Genomic DNA, 26,795 nt, shown 5'->3' with positions numbered 1-26,795 from the left:
GTTCTATTTTTCTTTCTTTTCTTTGCGATACATTGCCATTATCGACATTCAATTATCACACAACACATTTTATTTTTTTTATACAAAACATATATCATGGCCCATGTTAATGAGAGTAATTCACATTTTCTTCATTTCACATTTCACAAAAATATATCAAGGCTCATTTCATCATTTTAGCCATGTCATATCTCATACAAGTTCATAACAAAATTTTCCTTAATTACCACCAACTTAATATATATATATATATATATATATATATATATATATATATAAACATAATATAACAACCTATGTAAGATAAGTTCCATAAGAACTTACTTTTTAAAGCACATAAATGGAGAAGACCATGGAAGAGCGTAATGTGATGATTATGGGTAAGCAAAACTTAATTCGATTCGAAAAAATCAAAAAAGAATTCGAGTTTCGAGTTAATTAAATAAAGTTTTTTGAGTCAACTAGAATAAGTAATTTGAGTTTCGAGTTCAAGTCGAGTTGAATTTTACAATTCGAAAAATTCAAATAATTTGAATGACTCAAATAATAGATTGGTGCAAATACTCATTTGGTCCCTATCAATTTTGAAAATGAGCAAATTGATCTTTCTCTCAACAAAAAATACAAAAATAATAAAAATAATTTTAAAATTCAAAATATTTTTAAAAATTCTAAAATTTATATTTTTAAAATGTATATAAATTCTAAAGATCCAAAAACATATTAATAAAGTTAAAATTTTCTAAAATTTCTAAAATAATAATTTTATAAGTTAATTAATTTTTCAAGTTTATCAAAGTATTTTTTTTCTTATTTTGCTTTGAAAAAATTTTCAAATATATATGGTTTCAAATGTATGTGCTTTAGCATGGAATTAGGTATATTGTATGCAACACCCCTTGTCCAACCCGACAGTCGGGTCTGAGATACAGGATGCCATATCTGTTGCCAGAGCAACTACGGTCAACGATACTGTAAATAAATCAATAAAACATACAAACATGTCATAAAAACATTCTCATTATGGTACGTAATGAAATTTGAGTCTTAATTGAGCTTACAAAAGCTCTTTTGTTGACCCGAGCATGAAATAGTATCAAATTATAAAGTTTTAAAATTTTAGGATCGACGTCATGATGTTACCAAATAGTTTATCACGTCATGGCATTAGACCACTCGATATCACGACATTACATACTGTCGGTCAATGTTGGGATGAAGAAGATTGCTTGTCGGGACGTGGACTCTATTTTTGGTAAATTTTAGGTCATTTGGTATCTATTTCATGTCAACCTTTCAAATTCTAAATTTGGTGCATAATTGCACAACTTACGTGCATAAAAACATACCCAAAACACCTACCAAACATTTTATGTTACCATTTCAAGTCAACCAACTCAATATGCCACAATTTGACATCAAATCACATCAATTCAACTTATACAAATCAACATATTCGATCATACATTTAGCCATTCAATATAATCATTTTATCATACCATTTCACATTCAAATTTTTCTTTCAAGTATCATATATATAGCTTATCACATTACCAACACAGACATATATAAGGACATTAGCCTTCCCAAAATCGAACATTATCTAAGGTTCAAGACAAAGATACCATTCTCAAGCTAACAAAAACTTAACACCTATATACATGCCACAACCAAACTTTAGAACGTTTGAAAGATTACCGAATCAATAATAGGATAGTGTGTGCTTCTCGTTGATCTACTAAACATGTTCCACAAGTTAGCAATCTACAAGGAAAAAGGGAAACAACGGAGTAAACATATCGAATGCTTAGTAAGTTCATAGGTATTTAAACAAGAAACTTACCTAGACTTACAATTAAACATATCAAACCAATTAACTTGGCAAAGTTTTCCTAACATAGCAAACCACAACATTTAGGTGAGCTTTAGTACATAATCAACCACGTAATATACCAAATATACATAACATACTAGTTTATATCATGTTAAGTAACCAACTCAACCTCATTTCAATAATGAATAAAGCAATCATTTGTGTATACCAATTATCTTTATTCAATTCATTTATTAATTCTTCATTTGAACATTAAATACATTTCGTGTCATCTTGATTCCTCATTTCATATCATTTGTATCACCCGATGAAACTTAGTAAATGGACTCAACTACACAGGTATCTCTAGTATAATAATTGCTCATCCGAGCTAAATACATATTCGTGTTAAGTTACTCATCTAGGATAAAACCTTTAATTACACGTTAAATTGCTTGGTAAAGCTGAAAATATGCATGTTAGGTTACATTTCTGAGCTAAACTTTTAAAATGACATCAGGTTATTCGTCCGAGCAAAACATGTGTTACCTGTATCTTTGAGTCCACAAAAAAAGTTGAATCTTGGTAATCATCGGTAATCCATTTGTATCAGTTCGCACAAGACCTTTAATAAGCTCATTCAGGCATTTTCAACACACATATATATAAATTTTTTTTACAATTTAGTCCAAATCTCACATTTTGTACCAAATCGTAAACAACCCAAACTTCAACAAAAAATACAATAATACACAATCATACCGTATGAACTTACATGGAAAAATAGCAAGCAATCTTATTCTTTAAGGACTAATCCACAATTTTATTTTTTTCCCTGATTATCCTTAGTTTGGTTCAATTCTTGATCAATACAATAATTCAATTCAATTTATCAATTGTAAACATCTTATATCATCCAATTTTATGCATGATTCAATTCAATTTCATTTTTGAATGATCCCTAAGTTTTGCATTTTATTCAATTTAGCCCTTAAAACCGAATTTGTAATATCTTTCAAAGTTGACCTTCGATTTTGAAATTGATCCCAATTACACCCTTTTAAGACTCTCTACTGTCTATAATTGTAGAAATTTTACACCAATTTTGAAATTTATACATTTTAGTCCCTATATTCAAAAACTAACAATTAAACTTTACAATCTACTCATTTTTCACATCCAAGCTTAAAATCTAACCGTTTAACACCAATTCCATCAATAACTTATCAATGGAAACTTTTAGAAACTTTAACAGTTTTGCAAATTGGTACATGGCTAGCTAAATCAAGCTCTGACAACCTCAAAAACATAAAAATTACAAGAAAATGACTAAATTAAACTTACCATTCAAGGGCCGAAAGTTTAAGCTTCAAAACCCTATTTTTATCTTTTGTTTCGTGAAGAAGACAAATTAGAGAAGAAAAAATGATTTTGTTTCTTTTAATTTTACTTATATACTTAGTTTAACTTTTAATTAATCATAATTAACCTAATTAATGTTTAATTAATTAAACTTAAGCATAATTAAAATTTTTAGTGGATGTTAAATGTCATCCACCACAATTTGACACTTTAAAAGGGTCTAATTTCTCTTTTATTCATTTGGCTATTTAAAATTTTTCTCACTTTTAAAATTGATTCATTTTAGCTTAATTAACTATCAATTTGACACAATTAAGGGACCAAACTTTAATTAACCTTTATATGACATCATAAATATTAATTAATAATATTTACGAACTTGAACAATGAAAATAGGGTTTCGAAACCACTATTTTCGACACCATTGAAAAATGAGTTGTCACATTGTAATAAGACTTTAATTTAACATTAATTTTTTAATTTAACTCAAAAAGTTTTACTTGATTCGACTCAGGTCGAATTTCATTTCACTCGACTCGATTCGAAAAAAATTCAAATCGATTTAGGATGATAAAATAGACTTATCAACTCGATTAACTTGAATCTTTTTACTTGATTCGACTCTATTCGATCGAATGGTCACCCCTAATGGTGATGAAACATAAAAGCTCTTACTATGAATAACACTTTTTTCTCACTAGAGTTCTTTTCTATTTCAATCAAGCCAAACCCTAACTTGTGGATGATGAAGGTGATTGTGGGAATGGTCTCAGACATCGAACCAAACCCTAACTTGTGGATGATGAAGGTGATGGTGGGAATGGTCTCAAACGAAGTTTTTAGGAGGTTTTCAAGAAATAGAGAAAAAAGGTGAAATTTGGAGAGATTTGAGGGAGGAAAGAAAGGAAGAAGAAATAAAAGATTTTATGTTGTTTTCCACCATGGCCACCCAAGCAAGGAGGAGAGGGCTCTTTTCCCACCTTTTCTCAATATTTTAAGTATTTAAATAATACCAACAAGGGTCAAAGGTCAAACCAATTTTTAAATGGGTGGTCCTCATTTCTTCCTCATATTAAAATTGGTTAAAAATATAAAAGAATATCATCTCATTACCATACATTCTTATAAACACTTATATTTTAACTCTCATAAGTGCCAAATGACAAAATTATTCTCAATAGAAAAATTACCATTTTACCCTCTCATCTCGTATTTTTACTCAATTAAGTCCAAAACTTTGAAAATAAGTCATAATGCTCACTAACGGTACTTCTAAAGTCTAAATTTAGAGAAATCAAATTTCACATTGAAATACAATCATAATTCTTGGAAAAACGTCATGAAAAATCAAAAATTTTGAGGCAATACAAGATGAATGATCTTGGATTATTACATCATTTTCTTGGTATTGAAATTTATAAAGATGATCATGGAGCTTTTACTTGTCAAAAGAAATATGCTAAAAATATTTTTGAAGTATGATATGTTTGGTCGTGAATGAAAATTTTAGAAAAGAAGATAGTGGAATAAAGGTTGAATGGAAGTTTATTTTATTTGACAACTACAAGGCTTCATTTGATGCTTGTGGTTAGTTTACTTTCAAGGTTTATGAGTAAACTTAGTCACTTACACCTTGGAGTAGCAAAAAGAGTGCTAAAGTATGTCAGGAGCACCATTGAGTATCGATCATGTTTGAAAAACATTCAACATTAAAAGCATTTCAAGTTATGTGTTTTCTTTTAGAATTGGTGTGATTTCTTGGTGTTAAAAGAAGCAAGAAATAGTGGCTCTATAATTTGTAGAAGCAGGGTATCTAGCATTTAGATCAGTGTTACAACAAGAAATTTGGTTAAGAAGAATTATGCAAGACAGTGGAGATAAGTAAAAGTAAAGTGTTCAACTTTATTGTGACAACGATTTAGCCACTGCCCAGAAACATTAATATTTAAAATTATTTCTTTCGAGAAGTAATTGAAGCAGGAGAGATCCAACTAGAGTTCTATCCTTCACGAAGAGCAATTAGCAAACATTTTCACTAAATTACTTCCAATATCATGATTACAGCAACTCAGAGAAGCATTGGGTGTCAAAGAACAGTGCATTATTGTGATGTTAATTATTAAATTTTGTATTTAACCAATGTGGTAGGCATTTAACCAGGATGCATAAATGTATTAAATCAAAGAGTCACATTAATTACTTGATTAAGATGCATGAATAGAATTAAAAAAAATCAATTGTAACATCTATATAAAGGATGGTAAGTGATGAAGCTAAGTCAACAAAAACTGAAAATCTAAAATTTCAGAGTATCACTTCTTTTTATCATCTCTAGATTTTCTCAAACAATATCATGCGGACCAAGATTGTAATGCCCTATCGTCTTATCACCTAGAGAATATAACGTTCCCTAATAATAATATATGCCATCAAATCTAGCAACGTTCACCTGAATTTGCTAATTGAGCATCCAGAATTCATTTAGCCTTCTTGTTGCAATTCTAGCTTCCCTAATAATCCACACTCTGATGAACCTTCCTGTCATTTAAACTTCTTTTTCTAAGGATGAACATATCAATGACTTCTCCATGTCTATGAAACATCTTTCATAACCATCTCGAGTGTATTTTCAAGGGAATATTTTCACAAAACTATAGGACATGACTTCTACATATCTTTTCTGGACTCATGGCAGCTCAATACATAAAATCAAACTTAACCCATTCCTTTATACATCTATTTAGACATTAACATGTTTGGGATTCAAATTTTAAAAACTTTTGTTTTATTTTAAAATACCATCTAACGATTTTCTTACTGAAAAAATATAGTGGTTCAATACACGGCGAGAGTACAAGCTAGCAAGGCAAAAATAATAGACTTGTAAGTAACTGAACTAGGCATTTTTCCTTTGTCCATTCGGAAAAAGAGGGCTTGGTATACAGGCAAGTTGATTGTAACTAAAACCAAGCAGAGCAGAATTTGCAACCCAAATTGGTCCAAAACCTTAAAGCCTTTATCTGCATGCATGGTGACCTTCTTGATTGCCCCAAAGCTACCCAACAGATTCAAAATTGCAAGTGTGGCTAAAATATCAAACATTGGTGAAGCAACTCCAAATTCAATCATCTCTTGATCATACCTTTTGGAGATGTCTTCATCAGCTACCTTGGTAGTGATGACAAAGGCCAATTGTGAATATCCTAGTAGCTTCAAGATGGTTTCAAATGAGGCAAATAAATATGAAGTTGTTCTCTTGAACAACCACATCCTTTGATCATTGCACCAACCTAGGAACGTACCTCCGCACCATAAGAATTCACCGAGGCTATATGCATGGTGTGAAAAGGCAACGTATGCAAATGGGAGCACCCAAGGGCTTGATATCTGCAAGTTTCCATGATTTTACAGTCATTCGTATAACATTCATTTAAATACGTAGTTAAAACTTAAGGACTTAAGAGCTTCATACCTTAGGGAACAACGTGATGCCTTTAAGCAAGCAAAGGCATGGGACAACAACATAATACAATGTAGCCAAGCAGTTTGCAGCCCACAAGTTGTAAGCACAATAAGCAAGTCGAAGCTTAAGAGGGATCTTTTTATATCCATACAACAAGGGGCAATATTTCGATAGAAAAACTTGAAGGTGACCTTCCGTCCATCTCTTATGTTGCACCAGCAACTGCAATAATGTTATTGGAGCAACTCCTAAGAAACCATCTCTTTCAGGGTCTAAAAACATGGATTTCCATCCCCTACATTGTACACTCAACCCCGTAACAATATCTTCCGCTGGAAAGCCATATATTAAACCCATCTGCAACCAAAAACTTAATAAATGTTAAAATCCATGTCTATTTACCATGTTAATTAAGTGATATCCTTAACCTATTAGATTCATGCATTATCCTTAAAATATGACATTCAACAATGCTTAGAAATAAAGAGATTATAAAAATTAGAACTCCAACTTAAAACCTACTATATGCAACCTCTTACAGGTAATTGGGATTAAGCAGCTAAATGAAATTATATGGGTTCATGTTCATATGTGTATATATGTAAGAATTAGCAAAATGTACCTCTTTTCCCCATGTTGTGTTGTGTTCAAAGGTACAACTAGCAAGAACTTTACATGTTTCTTCAAGGAGGCTCGCTCTTTCATTAACCTTTGTATTATTTAGTTTCTTCAAATCAAACCTAAAGTTTTTCTCATATTTCTTCCCACAGAGAGCCTCTCTCCTGTGAAAGCATCCCGTGCCGATAAAGCATGGTCCTCCATTTGCGTCAAGTCCATGAACCTCCAACTTAACCAACACAGACAGATCAAATATAACCAAAAGTGAAAATCATTATCAAGATTATATACCATATGATCAGATTAATAATTCTTTGCATGATATCTTTCTACTAAATAATGGCCTAATTACCTTTTGTATTACTCGAAAAGAGCAACCATAGATATCATTTTTGGTGAGATTATCAAAACTTTGAGGGAACTGTACGTAGCCAAACTCATCTCCCTTCTCTTCATCCATGAAAACGCATAAAGAATATTTGATTGACTCTGAATTGTTGGAATACATATCACAATCCACATTCAAAATAATTGGACCATTGCTTATCTTCGAAGATGTCCTTATCTATTTTTCACCAGAAAATATAATAGTTATATTAATTTTTAATAACAATCAAAAATATAAAATTTATTTTTAAAGTTATAATAATAGTTAATAATACAATAAGAAATAATAAATAATAAATTTATTATACTAATTCGTTGTCCTTTAGTTCATGAGCATAGTCCTATCCAATTGTTTTATGGATATCAATTAAACTTTTCAAAATCTATCTTCACCCATGCTAATTGACTCAGGCCTTTTGTGAGGAGATCGAATCTAGAGAATATATCCTCATTCATTCTTTTTCACTAGTGTTAAAACACTAATTAAATAACAAGTGGTGAAAATGGTCTAACTCACCACACCCCTTAATTCTAATTTGATGGAAAAAGCATTCTTCAGTGGCGAAAACTTCTTTTTTTTTTTTTTTTTGTTGTTGTTGAAGGTATTTATTTGAGTAAGTTGACTGACTAACCTTTCGTCTTTGATAGGCTCATTAAAGGGTAGACACTAGTCATGAATTTTAAAATTACTTAATACCTAAGGCGAGAGAAAACTTTTATTTTTAACCCTTTATGAACACCCTTAATCAGTGCAATGAGATGTGTCTATTTATCTATTTCTTTACTCGAATTGGGAACAAGTTTGAAAAAGAATCTTAGAGTGTTTTGGGTTGGACCAAGAGGGTCTCTTAATGCCTTTTCTTTTCCTTTCCATTAGAGTTATTTTTTATTTCACAAAAACTTGTCATGGTAAAGAAAAAGGGGGGACAAGCACACTTGCAGAACACTGTGCAACAGAGAATTGTATGCTGCGTTCGGGAAGGATGATTCGCTCCGAAAAGGAATCTATTAATTCTCTCCCAATTGGTTGAACCATAGGTGCAATGATTTACTTCATAGGCGAGGTCTCTGCTTCAAGTCCAGGACAACCAAGTTGCGCCAAGGAAAAGAATAGAAGAAGCATCTGACTCCTTCATTCATGCTCTACTTGGCTCGAGGGATGTAGCTTAGTTTGTAGAGCTTCGCTCTTGCAATTGGGTCGTTGCGATTACAGATTTGGTGTCTAATTGTCCAGGTGATAATGATAGTATGTTGTAGCTGAACTGATGGTTCACTTTTTTTCTAAATAATGGGGAAGATCGATCGAAACATATCATTGAAAAACTCTACTGAGACAAAAATGAGTTGTCAAGAACGTAGAAGAGGTAGGGTGCTATACCTTTATATTGAGTGAAACTTTTTTCTTTCATATTAAATATATAAGCAAAGAGGTTATTGTTTTTATTTTCATTTTCATATATATGATTTAAATTTTTATAATAATTTAATAAATATATAAACTTTATATGAATCAATACAAGTTTCTATAATTTAATAAATATTTTATTATTATAAAAATACAAACGTGAAAAATATTTTTATAATTTTTATATAATAAAAATAAATACAAGCAATATTAATGATCTTTATAAAATTTACCATAAAATATATTCTTGATTTTTGAACATAAACATAGTTTTAATAATTTAATTATTATTTAACATTTTATTAAAAGATATATTATTAATGGTTTATTTATTAGGCTAAAGGATCAAACATGTCTTCGGTATAAAAAAAAATCAATTAAGCCCTCATAAGGAAAAATGCCTCAATTGAACCCTCAATAATGAAAATAATTCAATTGGCCCCTCATATTAATAAAAATAATCAATTGACCAATTTGATTTAATTGCGCTGCTATGGCTTATAGAAGCCACAAAAAGCTACCACATGGCATGCCAAATTAGCCAAAAGATAAAAAATTTAAAAACTGAAATCTTTTTATAAAAAAAATTAAAAAGTGTATATAGAATGAATCTAGACAACCATTTGTCTAATCTCATTTTGAATAAATATAAAACTAAAAAAATTAAAAATTATAAGAAATCTTAATAATTACTAAAATTTCTAAAAAATATATAAAACTTTGGAACGTTTAAAACTCAAAAATTATTTATTATTAGTATATATAATTACTTTTAATTCAATTTTATATAGTCAATAATTATATTTATCTTAATAAATAAATTTATTTTGAGAATGTTTGGGACAAATTTAAATCAACTTAAATAAAAAAATATTTTATTTTAGTGACATAATCCAATTAATAAATATTTTTTTAATGAATCAATAAACATAGTTCCTTTGAACCCTATGTGATGGCTTGATAGCCAAGCGTATTCACTGCCTCAGATGTGGCTTGAGTTAGAGTTGTGTTAATCTTGTTTGTTGTTTGGGTTTTGCCTTGTTACTGTAATCCACCAAAAAGAACATCTTTCCTTTATTATTAGTGTTTTGTTTTTCATGCTACACGCTTTTGAATTTGTCTTATACATGGTTGATTCCTTAACTTCTACAAAATAATTATTGATTATGTGAAATTGAATTAAATGTAAATTATATATGCACTAAGAATAAATATTTTTTTTGAGTTTTTAAGCATTTGAAATTTTATATATTATTTTAAAACTTTTTAAAATTTTTCAATAATTATTGATAATTTTTTTAATTTTGTATTCATCCAAAATGAATCTGGACTACTATTTATCTAGATTCTTTCTATAAGTGCATTTTAATTCTTTCTATAAGTGCAACTTTGGTGGTTTTTATCTATCACGTCAATGTGGTTAATGGTCAAGCCAATCAACTAACAGATTCTGTTAATGAAAGGGACCAATTGATTTTTCTTTGAGGTCATTAATGGCTTAATTGAGTGCACTTTTTTCATAATAGCTCAATTGATTTTATTGATTATGTAGTGAGAGATTTTTTTTACCTTTAGCATATTTATTATATACATAAAATTTAACTTTTATCTTTAATAATTATTTTCATTCTTACATCACCGTTCTTGTATATGAATTTAAACACATATATCACCATTAATTTTAATCTCATTACTATCATAACTAATTTTACTACCACTTTGTATTGTATTCTCACATAGGTAATTTCTTTGCCCATCCAGAAAGATCTTTAATGGGAAGAAAAACTAATTCTTTTTCCAATCAATGACTCAATAAGTTGAAAAGTATACGAATCTACGTGTGATAACTTAGTTGTTTGCAAGAGTTTGAATGCTTATTTAATTTTATAAGCTATTTATATATGCATTTAAACGTATAGAATCAATAGTATATTTATAGATGAATCTTGGTTAAGTGTTTAATTTTTTTTTTTAAATAAAAATTTTATACTTACAAGAGCATTCATGGCTCCAGCTTTGAAATGGTGGTGATATTGAGGTCTTTTCTCTCTTGCCAAATACACTAGAGTTGGCAAAGGGTTGCCTTCAATATCCACAGCATTGGTGTCTCTTCCATCAATTAGAATCTAAGAAACATTAATCAAAGCATCATTAATTAATTAAGCTCAACTATTCAAAGCCTAACTAATTAGAAGTTTATGAAATGAGCAATTTACTTGAAGGATGGTTTGATGATCAAGTTTACTTGTAACAAAGTTCCACTCACGAAATCCTTTGTAGTGTTGTTTATAGATATGTTCTGGAATTTGGTTTAACTTTGTGGTGGTTTCAATCCTCATTTTCATTTCCTCGTATAATCTCTGCATAATTATTGACAAAGAAAAAACAAATTTTTACATGCAAATAATTGTATATTTAAATTTTGACATTAATTCAAACAAAAATAATAATAAAATAGAAAAATTGATTACATGAATTTTTAAAAGTATTCATAGATACAAGAATTGTACAAATCTCAAATAATATAATGTTGAATCAAATAGAATATCTCGAAATAAAAATGCATATATTTATAATTTTATGTTTATTAGTATTATTATAAATATTGCTCGGTCCCTATTGTGCTGGTAAAGATTTTCAATGATATAAGCATAGATAGAAGTCAAAAGGAGGGACATAGCATGTATAAGTAACATATTATTGTGCCACATACCCAATTTTTTGGGGAAGAATATAATTTTCTTTTCAACCTTAAACAAATTATTTTTATTAAATAGCATGAGACGAAATGCTTAATTTCAAAATCAAACTTTTCTGCTTGGAAATGAAAATAATAAAATTAAGCTGTCCTGATTTTATAATAACATCAACAATAATGGTATGGTCCTATCAGTTTTGGAAAAAAAAGAGTTCGAAATCAATCGATTAAAAGTTACATGGTGGATTTAAATAGTTGGATAAGTTAATTTAATAATTAATAAAATTTTACATTTCAGTTAATAATGGGTTTTAAATAAAATTCAGAAAAACTAAAGTATAAATGAAATCTAATCCCTTACCAAAATATTTTAAAAATTAGTAAAATAATCTAAATTGACGTTTTTTTATCAAATTTAATACACCGGTTCTCTTTCTTAAAGTAATATATTGGATTCATTAAACCTTGAATTTTAGCTATCATATTAAATTAGAGTTAATTGTATCGTATATCCTTAAATTATGACATTTATTTTAAATTAGTTTTCAAACCTCAAAATATTCTAATTACATCGTTAATTTCTTGATGCTATATGAATCAAGTTTTTCATTATTGAAACTATTAAAACTTAAAATCTTATGCGATGTAATTAAAAATGAAAAACTTAAAGAAAAGTAAAATTGGATGCATAACTTTTAAAATTTAAAATTAAAAATAAAGTAAAACTGAGATGAGAGAGAGTGAGACAGAGAGAAAATGATAATTTCTATAAAAGATTTGAAAATCAAAAATCAAGATTTTTTATTTTTCATCTTAATTTATGTCATACAAGATTTAATATTTTATTTAACAGTTAAATTAGCGATTTCAATAACAAAATAATCTTATTTGTATAATATCAATAATTTAATAATGTAATTAGAATGTTTTAAAATTTGAGAAAAATGAAACATTTTTCAATTGCTCGAAATCATCCAACGAATGGTCTAGATTTTTCAAGCATTGACTTAAGCGAAAATGTGGATAAAAACCCAAATGGGACTGAGCTGCTAAGTTTGAGGTGCTTTTACTAAAAAGATAAAACTCTATTTTTAGAGACGTGTGTCGCCATCAATGATAATGCATAAATGCACCCAATAAAAATCTTATCAAGATTTTTTAACCACACATAAAAAATTGCACTTAACCAGAAAGGCAAAAAGAATAATAATAATTGCACTTAGAAGCAAACATTCGAACAACTTGCATGATTGATTTAAAATTACCTTAACTGAAGGCCATTCTTGGACATTGAGTGGCTCAGAAGCTGTCCTAAAGTAAGCCTCAGGAGACATGGGTTCCACTTTGAACTTCTTGCAGAAAGGCAGCCATGTCTTTGAGAAATTTGCAGCCTCTAACATGGCATAAAACGTTAAATTCGATCCCCCATCATCTGATAAATATACGCTTAACTTTTCAGGTGGATAATCATATGCCATCATTGATAGAACTGTGTTCACCACCATGCTCGGTGGCTCTAACAACGGATTCGCCGTGCACACAAATATGTCGATGCCCGGTAGTTCTTTTCCGAACCTTTCCAAGATTGAAAGTAATGAATTTAACGTAAATGGTCAATTATGAAATATGAAACAAACTAGGATGAAAACATAATTAAGATATGTATGTACCTTTGAGAGAGCCTGTGTATGAATGGAATACGGATGACAGCGTTCCATCTACAGACAGTGGTGAGAAGCCAATAAAATGAAAACCATAGCTCAGAAAGAAACAAGCCAATCCAAGTCCACCTCTCAGCTTTTCCTCTAACTGGGAAATACCTAATTCTATACATAACAATGAAGCAGATGCCAAGCAAGATTGAAGCTGCAATATACCTGAACAGTATTCGTCCCTTAACTTGCCTTGTTTCGAACAGTGGAACATATTCATTTTCTGCCATTTCTCTCTCTCACACACACAGCTGAGCATCGATGTATTTGTTTATGGATTGAATTAATGATAAGCTTGGCTTTTACCTTTAAAACGAAACAAAAAGGATGAAGTATCTTCCAATGAATATGGGGTCATGGGCCCATAATAAAGGTGGTCCAATAAATTTGATTGACATGTCGGCGGTAAATTTGTGTAAATTTTAAATTGATTGACATGAAATCTAAGGTTTAATTCCTGTAATTGTAAACCCACATAAAATTAACTAGAACAGTCATAGTCCCCACAAAAAATTTGAAAATTTCTTATTAAGCATTTCAAGATTAAATCAAAATGTTTTTAAATTATCTTTCAAAAACTCATAATAACTTGACTCTAATATCTTTCTTTTCTAGACATACTAAGGTTGAAATTAACTAACTTTGATTTTCAAGAATAATTTGATTTTAGTTTGATAAAACTTAAATGGTTTGATGTGAATAGTTGTATGAGTTCTCATGGTACTAAACTGCTCTTTGTTTTTCTGAATTGACATGTAAATCTCATTCACATTTCTTCTAAATGCATTATCTTGCATATGATGTAAATCTTAGTTTAAAGGTAAGTACATAAGGTTTTATCCTTATTATCTCATTAAGCTTTATACTTAATGTGTCGTTGTTTTTATGCATAGGTCTTCCGAACTAAGACTCGGTGCTTCTCGAAGATCACAAGCATACACTATTGTTATCATTGAAGAGTATGAAACATTTGTATTTGTTATTAATAACTAGTGACATGTACTGAAGAAGTCATTTAGGGGTGCATATATGATTGTTTCATATTACTCTAAGTTGTAATGGGGTATTAACCATATCTACTTTGGTTGGCCTTGAGCCACATGCTGTATATACTTTGAATGTACGAATGCGTGCTTTGGTTTTCCGTACTTTAGTTTGGTCATTGAATGGTTTTATATAAGTTTATTATGCTAGATTAACAACTTGAATGTTTTGAGTTGTTTTGCCTCTTTTTTAATGTTTCATGAGCAAAGTTATCATGCTTTTAGTTACTTTTCAAATATGGTTTATAGAAATTTAGTTTGGAGGTGTTTTGGAAGTCGTTTTTGGCTATTAGACTGTGAGTTTTAAGTTACTTAAGTTCGGCCTTTGATATGGTGAAGTTTGGGGTTGAAAGAGGGGAGTTTTAGTGTAACGACCCGAAAGTTAGTGATGTCAAAAAATATAGTTTCGGAACCCCATTTTCGGCAAGAGAGTTTTTAAATATTATTATTTAATATTTACGAGATTAGTATTAAAGTTTCATTAAAGTTTGGCCCATTAATTTTGTTAATTAGATAATTAATTATGATATAAGGACTAAATTGTAAAAATGGTAAAAATTATTCGCTATGAATTTTTATTTAATTGAAGAACCAATTGAGTAAATAGACCATTAGAATATGGAAAAAAGGTGGTGGGTAGGGGTGAGCGTTCGATCAAATCGAGTGAAAAAAATTTGAGTTAACGAGTCCTATTTTATCATCCTAACTTCATTTGAATTTTTTTCGAATCAAGTTGAGTGAAATTGTTCAAGTTAAATTAAAAAATTAAATATGTCAAATTAAAATCTTGTTCCAGTATAACTAATCTCATGTCAGAGCACATAAATTTGAAACCATATATATTTAAAAACTATTTCAAAGCAAAATAAAAATATATTTTAGTATGATAAACTTGAATCATTAATTCACTTATTTAAGTCCCCAAAATTATTATTCTATTTTTTAATTTTTAATTTTATTTATATATTTTTAGAATCTTTTATATTTTCTAAAATATAAATTTTGGAATTTTATAAATATTTTGAAATTTAAAATTATCTTAAATTTTTGCAATTCTTTTTTAGAGAAAGAGAGACCAATTTGCTCATTTTCAAACTTGATAGGGACTAAAAGAATATTTACACCAATCTTTTATTTAAATTGTAAAATTCAACTCAATTCAAACTCGAAACTCGAATTACTTTGTAATAGCCCGATTTTTAGAAATGTTGAAAACAGTGGTACGAGACCACCAAATTCAGAAAATAAGCTCGTAAATTTTATTATTCAATAATTATGGGTCAAATATGATTGTTAAGAGATTTTTAAATTAGTAATTTGTGTTTTTTTTTTAAATTTATTTAAGTTAAGAAATTGAGGAAAAGAGGTATCGAGACATCGATGTTATAAATCGAGCCGTAAATATTTTTATAAATATTTAAGGAGTGTCAATATGGTAGTCTTAAAGTTTCGTCAGAAAATTTTAACGTTTCGGCAGTCAATTAATTAAAAAGGATTAAATTGAAAAGATGCAAAACTTGCTAAAGTGATTAAATAGCTTAATAATTAAATAAGAAAGGACTAAAGGAGCTAATGGACCAACTTAAGTGGCAGAGGCGGCATACCGTTAAAAAAATCACAGATTTTTATGTATTTAAGGACAAAATTGGAATTACAATAAAGTTTATGTGGCCAAATTTTATTTTAAGGATTTCAAGACCATTTCTTCTTGAAATTTCGGTGGGAAACAACCATGGAAGAGGGTTTGGAGCTGGTATTCCATATTTTGGCTTCAAGTAAGTTTAATTCTTGCTTTTTCTTTGAAATTTTTATATTTTTAGACTTTTACAATTAGATCCAACTTAGTATTCTACTAGTTTCTCATTTTGTTGAAAGTTTTAGAAGATACCAATGATAAGTTCATATGATTTTTGTTATTTTATGATGAAATTGAGATGTTAATGGATTTTTAAAGGTGTTTTATTAAAGAATTTTGGATGAAAACATGTTTTAGGGATTAAGTTGAAAAGTATTGAAATTGTGGAGAAATTCTGAAATTTCATGGAATCCATGGGCTGTTATTGATATGTAAGAGAACTATTAGGCTTGGATCAATGATTAAATTGCAAGAATTTCATTTTCCGAGCCTAGGGATGAAATTGTCATGTGTTAAAAGTTTAGGGTCAAAATAGTAATCAAAATGTTGCACTAAAACAGTTTTGGGCAGCAGCAGTGTGCCAAATTTGAAAAATCACCAAAAATCGTGGGAATCGAATTAGAAGATGAGTAAAATTTGAAATTAAAGCTTATTGAGTCTAGTTTTTCATAGAAGAAACAGTGTAAGCAATAGAATTGTAAATCATAAGATATAATAAATTTTGTGAGATAGAGTCAGAATAATTTTGGATTCCCCTGTTCTGACTTTGGAAAATCATCAAAAATTGTACGAAATTAATTAGGGGTTAAACCTTATATTTTTGGAATCCTAAATGAGTATATTTTCATTATAAATAAACGGGAATACCAACCGAATTATGTACAATGAGATAATCAATTTTTAGTGAAGAGAGGTCAGAACTGTCGAGCAGTGCAACAGGGGAAACTTTAAAGAATAAACTGTACTTATTGGCTAAACCAAAAATTCTAAAAATTTTATGGTAAGAAGATATGTGAGTCTAGTTTCAGGAAAAATTAACGGATCTTAATTTGGAGCTCTTTAGATCGAGATATAAATAAATTAGTGACTTTGACTCAGATAGACAGCTTGAATTTACATACAGGAAAATAGTGATAGTATGGAAAATGTTGCTTAAATGTATCATACACATTAAGGATGTGGAATGGAGAGGAGGAGGAGGAAAATTAGAGAATATATAAATGATTTGTCTATAATTGGTCATATGTTCGATTATAATTGATAAACGATGAAATAGAAATGATACTTATATTTGTGCATTATTGGTCATGATTTTAGCTCATGGGGAAAATAAAGTTTTATAGTATGTGTGTATGGTATATATATATGAGTGTGTGGTAATTTAGATATATGGATGTATTTTGGTTGTGGATTGATCATGATGATAAAGACTAGGTATATTTGGTCTATTAAGTGACATAATTGAGAAGTATGATAGGTGGGTCATTCTATGTGTGAGATGATGGTATAATTTGGCTTGGTTAAGTAAGTTAAAAGGATGATTACATCATTGAAGTTGCACTGATTAATCTGGTTTGTGTGATAGAAATATCAAATACATTTGTCTTTGATGCGTGATAATTATTTAATGCCATGAGAATTTGTTTAATGGTGAGGTTTAAAATGTATCTATATTTTGTTATATAATTTGTTTTGTAATTTATTTGACAAATGATAGAAATTAACTCGATTATTATGTGAGGTGAATTATGATTTGGGTAGCACATCTATATTCGCAATAATAGATAAAATATATTTATGTCATGGGTGAATGGTTAAACACTTGGGCTAATTTAAGATGTATACTTAGTAAGGGTAGTTGGTAATGAAGTAACATGTTTTGATTTAACATCGAATAGAGAAAATTTGTTCTATCTTTGTGGCTAATATTGATAGTTGTATGGGAGATGAATGGATAATGTATATGTGACACTTAGCTTATAAGATATTGAGTAATTGATATATTACAATAGTTAAATAGGAAAATGTGACGACATGAGAATATGTAATGATACGGATCAATTCAAGTAATCGTGATAAATTCAATAAGTAAATGAAAATTTTTAATTTCATACGACGAGGAAATGAAAGATTGTGAGTATATTGGGCTATGTAAACCCTAATTAGCGAATCAAGAATAACAATTTGAAAGTTTTAGTTTACATGAAATTTTACAACTCGGTTTAATATGGTTAAAAGTGTATATGTTCTGGTAATACCTCTTACCCTATTCTGACATCGAATACGGGTAAGGGGTGTTAGATACTTATTCAAGTTAACTCAAATAATTTGAATAACTCGATTTAGTTAACTCGAAATTCAATTTTTTTCCAAATCAAATCGAGTTTTGCTCACCCCTAATGATGGGTAATGTTTGGAATCCACCAACTTTGATTAAGCATGTTGATGTCTGTAACACCCCAAACCCAGCCCAAACGTTATGGCCAGATCTAGCGATGTCACATGATAGGGTGTTTGAAAACCGTGTCGTCTCGTTAAAATTATTTCCATTGAATTCCTTATCTTAATATCTTATTAGTTCCAAAATTGTGTTGCTCATTTAATCGATAGTTTCAAAATGTTATTCATTTGCGGAAGCTTTTAAAACAGATTAAACAATCGTGCGTTTAGGAAAAACATTTACTTCTTTTGAAAACCAAGGTTTCCTACTACTAGCAGTTGTAACCCATAAGGTAAAGATAATTAAAACCCAAAACCAAAGCCCGAAAGTCCAATTACAACCCAAAAACTTAGCCAGTAAAAATAGAATAGAAATAAAACCAATTATCATAAATATGGGTTAAAAACCATGAAAGTCCTAAACCGTGGTCACCGCCAAGTCTTCTGCCGCACCGATCCGTCTAGATCTGAAGATTACCTGTGCACATTTAAACAAAAGGGGTGAGTTTACGAAAACACAGTGTGTAATCCCACAAAAAACAAATAATAGCAAATCATAGTGCACAGTTAAAGCAGTCTTGGGCCTAAGCCCTTTTTCAGTATCAGTAACAGTTTGGGCCTTAGCCCATCTCAATACAATATCAAATATGCAGTAGGGCCTTAGCCCATCACAATATCAGTAGCAGTCATGCAGTATTCAGTAACAAAACCCTACCCAACCAGCCTCTACACACCATCTCCGTCCAACCCTACACTCCATATGGGGATCAAATCAACCCACCCATCCCTACATTATAGGTAATACCGAATGCGGAATAAAACAGTAATTTGCAGCTGAGCTGCCAGTATGTTAGGCTTAAGAGCCTTTCAGTACACTTCCTCCAAACATAATTAACCCAACCCCATACAATGCAACATACAAGTCATGACATGCTATCTCAGGACATCAGTACATATAACCAGTTTAATATACAAGCATACTATCATCATGCTCAACACATATATAAATCAAACAGTCAGTTTGTAAAATTAAGGGTCTAAGTAATGCTTACCGACCCTACAGTAGGTTTACAGTCGACTTAGGCGACCCGTGCAATCTTAGCAATCAATTCAATGAAAATGGGCTCACACGCCCATGTGGTCTGCCCGTGTGGCCCCACACACCCGTGTGGCCCCCTCGGCCCAAATTGGCCTTGGTCGCGTAGTCCATTTTTAATGTAATCCGTGCTAGCTAAATATTCATATATGTTTTCACTATTTACTTATATGTTCCTTCAAAGTTGTCTACTTGAGACACTGTTACTAAATTATTTATATCTTAAGCTACAGAATTCCAAATTAAGGTCCGCTTGATATCTTTGAAACTAGACTCAAATACCTTTCTACCATAAAATTTTATAAATTTTTTGTCCAGCCAATTAGTACAATAAAATCTTCAATCCTACCCCTGTTCTGCTGTCTGACAGCTTCGACCTTTCTTTGCTAAAAATTAATTATCTCTTAGTACAAAATTTGGATGATGTTACTATTTGTTTCTATTGAAAATAGACTCATTATAAATTTTAACCCATAATTATTTTTCTCCAATTTTTGATGATTTTCCAAATTCAGAACAGGGGAACCCAAATTCATTCTGACCTTGTCTCACAAAACTTATTATATATCACAATTTACAATTCCAATACTTACACCATTTCTTCTATGAGAAACTAGACTCAATAATATTTAATTCCATATTTTTTTCATCCTCTAAATAGATTTCCACAATTTATGGTGAATTTTCAAATTTAGCCTACTTCTGTTGTCCAAACAATAAGTAATTTTAGCTTTTCGCCGAATCCCATTTTCTGCGTTTCGGGTACACACCTGGTTTCGTTTGATGCTAAAACAGACCCGAGCACTCCAAAGCCTATAATTGAAAAAATAACACTAATTTAATCTCATATAACATGATCCCAAATCGAACTCGTATCGAGCTTTTAACCCATAAGCGACTAAACCTTACCTTCAACCGATAAACAATAATTCCCACACAAACTAAGACTCCGATTAGTGATTACGAGCCCTTGAATCCTCTCCTAATTGGCATAAACAAAACACTTCAAAAGAAAGTTAACAAACGGAGACAAATCACTTATCTAAAACTTACCGAACGATCACAGACAAACATGGAGCGAATGAGGCAGAGTGGGAAAAGAAAAATCAAGAAGATGAATGGTGAAAGAGAGCAGAAATTTGGCAGCAATGAAGAGAAAACGGCAAGCGGGTAGAGGGATTTTGGGAAAAGTAAAAAAAAAGGAAAAAAAATAAACAGAATATTTGATAACCACGAGCAAAATTAATACCCAGACCAGATTTTTAGTCCATCTCAAACTCTCTTGGACGCACGAGCAAAAATAATACCCACGCCAAGATTCGAACACAAGACCTCCTTCACACCAACACTTCACTTATCCACCAAACCAGCAAACCCATTCTGTTAATTATTTACCAACTTTTACTTAAAAGCCTACTAAACTAAGATAGGGCTTATTCATAAAAATACCAAAATTTGCCCAAGTCCTAACTTGAACTGGAGACCTCCCAAACACACCCAAAACACATAACCACTAAATTAGACAGATATTTTGTGTCACATATTGACAATACCCAAAATCAAAATTTTGGGGCGTTACAATGTCAATTTAATTAAGGTTTTAATTAATTATAATTAATTTAGTATAATTAAAGTATACAAAGAAAAAAAGTGCTTATCATCTTTATTTCTCTTTCTTCTTCACCGTACACACACAAAAAAAACCTAAAGGAAGCCATTTAATCTCCAACACTGTCTTCATCTTCATCTTGTTCTTTCGTGCTAGATTGTATTTTCTTCCTAGGTTGTCATCATATATCTTCGATTGTATTAATAGGTGGTTGAGAAGATGACCTACCTCTTAAGAACAGTGATTTTAGGGGTGTTTGCGACACTATCGACAAATGAGTATATGGTGTCAAATAACCTAGTTGTGCATAGAATGCTGGAATTGTATGCAATGGCATATACATTGGTGTTGTTGACGAAAATAACGTGTAATATGTCCTTTTAGATGAAGGTGGTGCAAAAATATATTCCTAAAGAAGGTGTTTATGCATGGTATAATGGTGCATAATGTGGTGCTTGTGTGAAAAAATAGAGTTAGTAAAAGCACAAGAAAAATATGAACTATACTAACCGGGAGGTGGTGCACCCATCAGAATAGAATTTAGGGTTGGAGCTGATAATGATGAACTTGACACATGTACTCCTAGTCGCGACCTCATGTGGGATCGTGTTGGCTTTCTACGTCAAAATTGTATACTCCTTTACTCCTCGGACTATAAATATAGCTTACCGTGAAGTCTAAACCATGTCATGTAATTCGAAGACGTTGCCAAATTCAGTCAAAAAATTGGTTCGCGCAAAGGTATGTGAAAGCTCAATGAAGCAAACAAAAAAAATCCAAAAGCGGGGGTGAATTGGCCTTAAAATTTTTTGGTGAAAGAAAAAACAAGAATGAAATAAAGAACACAAAGAATTTAGAGTGGTTCCGCCCCAATTGCCTTCTCCACTACCTTAGTTTTTCACCACTAAGAATTTATCCCAAATTCACTAATTTGTTCAACTTTTGAGGACAAGGTTTAACCTTACAACTCCTTAAGATTTCTACCCCAAATCTTAAGTTTCAAAACCTCTCAAAGATATACAAATGAGCAAACAAAGAAATAATCCTTACAAGATAAATTTGTTTACAAATTGAAACACAAATGCAATGAAATACACTTGAGCAAAATAAATGAGATAAAGCTCACAAATGTATGTAAGAAGAATATGAAAATTTAAGCTCTAAGATTGTTTGATTGATGATTTTTGCTTGAAGTACTTTTCTTAGAGGTTGTAGGACTTTAAAAGATGGTATTTATACCCTCTAATAGATTTCCAGCCACTGAGGATGTTAGAGAAGTTAATATGGCAATTGGGGATGTAAAATCAGAGCATTTATTTCATCTGCAGCTTTGAGTATCAGTACCTCCAAAAAGGGTATTGATATTTTTTTTATCATAAATGCTAATTCAGTGACCGTTGGAATGAAAAAGTCGATACTTTAAAAATATTTTATTGATACTTCCTCAAATAGGTATTGATACCGAATTGATACCTTGTAGGGTTTGTGAGAAACATAATATAAGTTTGGTATCGTTTTCAAGAAAGGTATCGATTATTTTCGAAAAAGTATCAATACCAAAAACATGGTATTGATAATTTTTAGGGTTTTGGCAGAATGCCTTTTTGGTCTCGATTTTACTAAGGGTATCGATTATTTTCAAAAAAATTGATACTTATCCAAATGGTATCGATATCTTTTTGCCTAGAGCAGTTCTAACTTGTTTGAAAATCATTTTGATGTGTTAAAATGATTTAAACTTAATTGAGATCATTTTGACTTGGTTAAAAACATTTTCACTTTATTTTAAACTTGTTTCAAAATTTTCTAAAAGTTTATTGTAAGTATTAAAAATTTTATTTCTTAGAATTCAAATTTAAATTTTTTTTGCCAAATTTAGCTTATATTCAAAAATATTTTAATTTGTTATATCAAAATCTTTTATCAAATAAAGCTTAGTATTTATGTTCCCAAATGTAGATATACTTGGTGATAGAGAATTGGAGCGGAGGAAGCGGAAAAAGGATCGTATCCAAGTTGTTCAATTCAAAAAGGAAAGATTTGGATTTGATCTGAAAAGAAGAAAAAAATAGTAATAAAGAAATTGAAAATAGTAAAAGAAGAAATTTGAGATAAAAATCATAAATAAATAAGAGATAAAAATTTAAAGAAAAAAAACAAAGTGGAAGATGGACGAGTAAAATGATGGATCTGATGGATAGAAAGATAAATGTCCATTTAAACCTTTTGAGATATAAATCTCAACAAACTCAATTAACGACTCTAATCAACCCTCCAAGAAATAATCCTTGGCTAAATGAAGGGTGAATAATGAATTCCCACGACTCCTTAAAGAAAATTGAGAAGAAAACTACTTCTAAAAATCACAATAAATAAATCTTACACAAAGAAACAAAATCCAAGAGTTGAAAATTTTATTAATGAAAACAATTCTCTTTAATGAACAATGAAGAAGCCTTTATATAGGGTAGCTAAGTACACCCAAATAAAACTCTAAAGTATACTGAATCTCTAATTAATCTAAATAAGAAGTAGTTTTAATATTAAATTTTCTTGTTTGACTAAGAAACATAGAACTCCTAAGCAACTTAAAATACTTAAAAAATATCCAAATTAAACTTGAATTAAAACCCGAAACTCATAATTTCTGTAATAATCCTGTCCAGAAATTATACTCACGTAGTCTTCACTAAAACTGTCATAACTTGAGCTCATGAACTCGAAATCGAGTGATTCAAAAGCATTTCGAAGCTAAGAAATAGATGTTTGAACGCCATGAAGACATATCAACCCAAAAATGCCTACCTCCCATCCAAAAAGTCATTACAAGTCTACTGATTTTCCAAACTTGAAAATTAGCAGCTTTGATGAATGGAATTTAATAAATTTTACCCCATCTGTGCATGTATCACTTGACATAGAATTTAGGCTATCTTCATCGGTTCTCCCTCGCAAATCAATCTTGTGAAGTTTATTGAGTTCTTGGGGTGAGGGTGGAATACTTTGCATAAACCAAACTAGCGCATCACTTGATCAAATCCGTGCATCCCAACCGTTGCAAAAATTATCAATGGCACTTTGAAGTGCCAAATATTGTGATTCGTCAAAAATTTGGTCAGGATGCATTGTTGAATTTTTGAATTCCATTTAAACTACAGTACACAATTATAAATTTTATTATGAACCTAATATTAAATTTCAAATCCTTACGTAATTATTATATAATTGAAAAATTCAAAAACTAACATCGACTTCTGGCCGTTGATCTAATAATAACTGAATATTTTCAAGCTCATTTGGGTACCCACATTACTCTCGTCATTATTTTACCTATTCAAATAATATGTTATTTCAAAAATATATTAATGAAAAAGAATATGATAACTATATCATTAAATGAATATTACCTTATTACGAGTGGAAATTGATAAGAGAAGTTTACTAGGGGACATAAAAATAGTAAGCGATACCATGCCCATGATTAGAAAATGAGTATGCAACCACCAATTTTAATTTTCTGTGCTTCAGTTGTCTGACACATCTCACGGTACAATGTAGCTAAGACACCTCATCCCCAACTAAGTTGCCCGACTTCTTTTAAGTCGATTAGTTGTAGAAGCCACCTTAAATATACCATATTTCGAGATTTAACTAGCATTAGAAGACCCCAGTCAACCTCAGTATGAATGCTCAAGCGAATTATTATCTTTCAACCACACTAGATGAGTTATCGAGATGTGAGAAATTGTTTTCTAACCATTTCATTTCTATCCAGCTAATACTAAACTTATTTGACACCTTGCCTAATAGTTGGTGCAAATTGCGCTCCAATTGCCACTGCGCACTACCCCTGTAATGATTGGCTCATCAACTGGTAAACCTAGTTGTAATACCACATCCTTGAGTGTAATTATATACTCGCTACACGGAAGATGGAAAATGCTGATAAGTGTGGGCTCCAATTTAGCCTCACTGAGCATACGATACACGTGCAAGAACTTTGCCTATTCCAAGTGTTGCTCAATAACAAGCGGTGCCCTCGCACTTAAATTGTGTACATATGCCTCGATAATTCGATCTATGGTCTGGTTATATAAACATAAAAAATTTTAAAAATAATATTAACTTAATAATTATATTAATTAAAAATTAAATAATATTTTCTTATCATTTGTAATTGGATGCCCGAAATGTGTTTGTGATCCAAATGAATTATAGGCATTGACATTTTAAAATTTTTAAATTATGAAAATCAAATAAAACTCAAAGAAATTACAAAATAGAAAATTGGGAGAAGAAGAATTGAGAGACATTGAATAAAAAAATTGAGAATAAAATAGTTGAGAGAATTGAAAAATATGGTTGAAAGAACAAGAAAAGAAAATAGAAAATAGGCAAGATATATTAAAAAAAAAAGAAGATAAACTTTTCTTTTCGTAAATTATAATAACAGGATAAAGTCCAAATAATAAATGCGACTAACATAACCTGAACCCAGACTACATCTAAAGCAATGAATACCCTTAACCATCGAACCATCGCATATGATTCAATTTTCTCAACTTTTAATTCACTTTTTAATTCAATTTAAAATAATAATTACGGAAAACATTTAATGCAATTAAATCCTACCTCATCTTAAACACCTTTGCCTAAACCCTAATTATAAGGCCCCTATCCCTATATGTACTCGTTACGCCCATACCACCCTGCAAAAGTTTACATAAATTTTAAATAATTTGTATCGACTGACAGAGTTATTATTTCTTATTTTATTTTTCATGTAGATACCCTTATAATCATTCATCATCATCACCTCTATTACAATTTTCCCATTGAAGCGTTTAAAATTTCCTCTACAATATGACTTCAATGTAGTCATTTAATGTCAATGCATCATAATCAATTTACAAATTCACTTTTTATAACTTCGAATAATTATTTTTAATTTTTTCTTACCAATATTACTCTCAATCACTATGAAGTATGAACAATAATTAATATAATTACGTATAGCTTTTTCTAACTCATAAATAGGTAGATAATGCATTTCAGATTGCACTCGGACCTACATCCTCTTATATTAACAAGAATACACATGTCAATCAAACTAACACCCAATTGACTCTCAATGAATTTTTAAATAATATGTTATCATATTTCTTAATTTGTAGTTAGTTTAACTTTATATCAAATATTGAAATTTTGAATTCGTGATCATAATACAAACAGTAAATAATTTAGAAATTTAACAGTTATATTATTTTAATTTTTCTTTCTAAATAATCTGAAATGTTACTACTTTTATAAAAAAAATTAAAATAAATATAATATATTTTAATTGATACTATTGGGTTACCCAAAACTATTAATAGTACCTTGAGATAATAAATATAAATATATGTGTGTATGTATAATAAAAGGGCTTGAAGCCCAAAAAGTAGACCTGCCCTGCCCATCACTGGTACTTTCGTCTTTGTTTTTGTTTAGCTAAGCAAATCCCCTTTACACCCA

The 26,795-nt window shown here is 30.2% G+C and overlaps 1 protein-coding gene across 2 annotated transcripts; it reads right to left on the bottom strand.

Moving 5' to 3' along the window:
• Positions 1-5,943: 5,943 nt before the first annotated feature.
• On the bottom strand, positions 5,944-13,752 carry LOC105804467 (cellulose synthase-like protein E1). Of its 2 annotated transcripts, XM_012637108.2 has the most exons (9): positions 13,624-13,741; positions 13,417-13,464; positions 13,012-13,321; positions 11,265-11,408; positions 11,043-11,174; positions 7,609-7,821; positions 7,261-7,485; positions 6,648-6,995; positions 5,944-6,562 (listed from the first exon to the last, which is right to left on the bottom strand). In XM_012637108.2, the coding sequence occupies exons 1-9, from the start codon at positions 13,686-13,688 to the stop codon at positions 6,011-6,013; spliced, it is 2,037 nt and encodes a 678-aa protein (XP_012492562.1). In that variant the 5' UTR covers positions 13,689-13,741; the 3' UTR covers positions 5,944-6,010. The 2 variants fall into 2 exon arrangements, with proteins under 2 accessions (XP_012492562.1, XP_012492560.1); XM_012637106.2 differs by having other exon boundaries at positions 13,417-13,752.
• Between the last annotated feature and the right edge of the window lie 13,043 nt (positions 13,753-26,795).

Source organism: Gossypium raimondii, chromosome 11 (genome assembly GCF_025698545.1).
Source record: "Gossypium raimondii isolate GPD5lz chromosome 11, ASM2569854v1, whole genome shotgun sequence".
NCBI classification, from domain to species: Eukaryota; Viridiplantae; Streptophyta; class Magnoliopsida; order Malvales; family Malvaceae; genus Gossypium; species Gossypium raimondii.
Note: the sequence above shows the minus strand (reverse complement) of the source record. Positions and strands in the feature narration are given on the sequence as shown.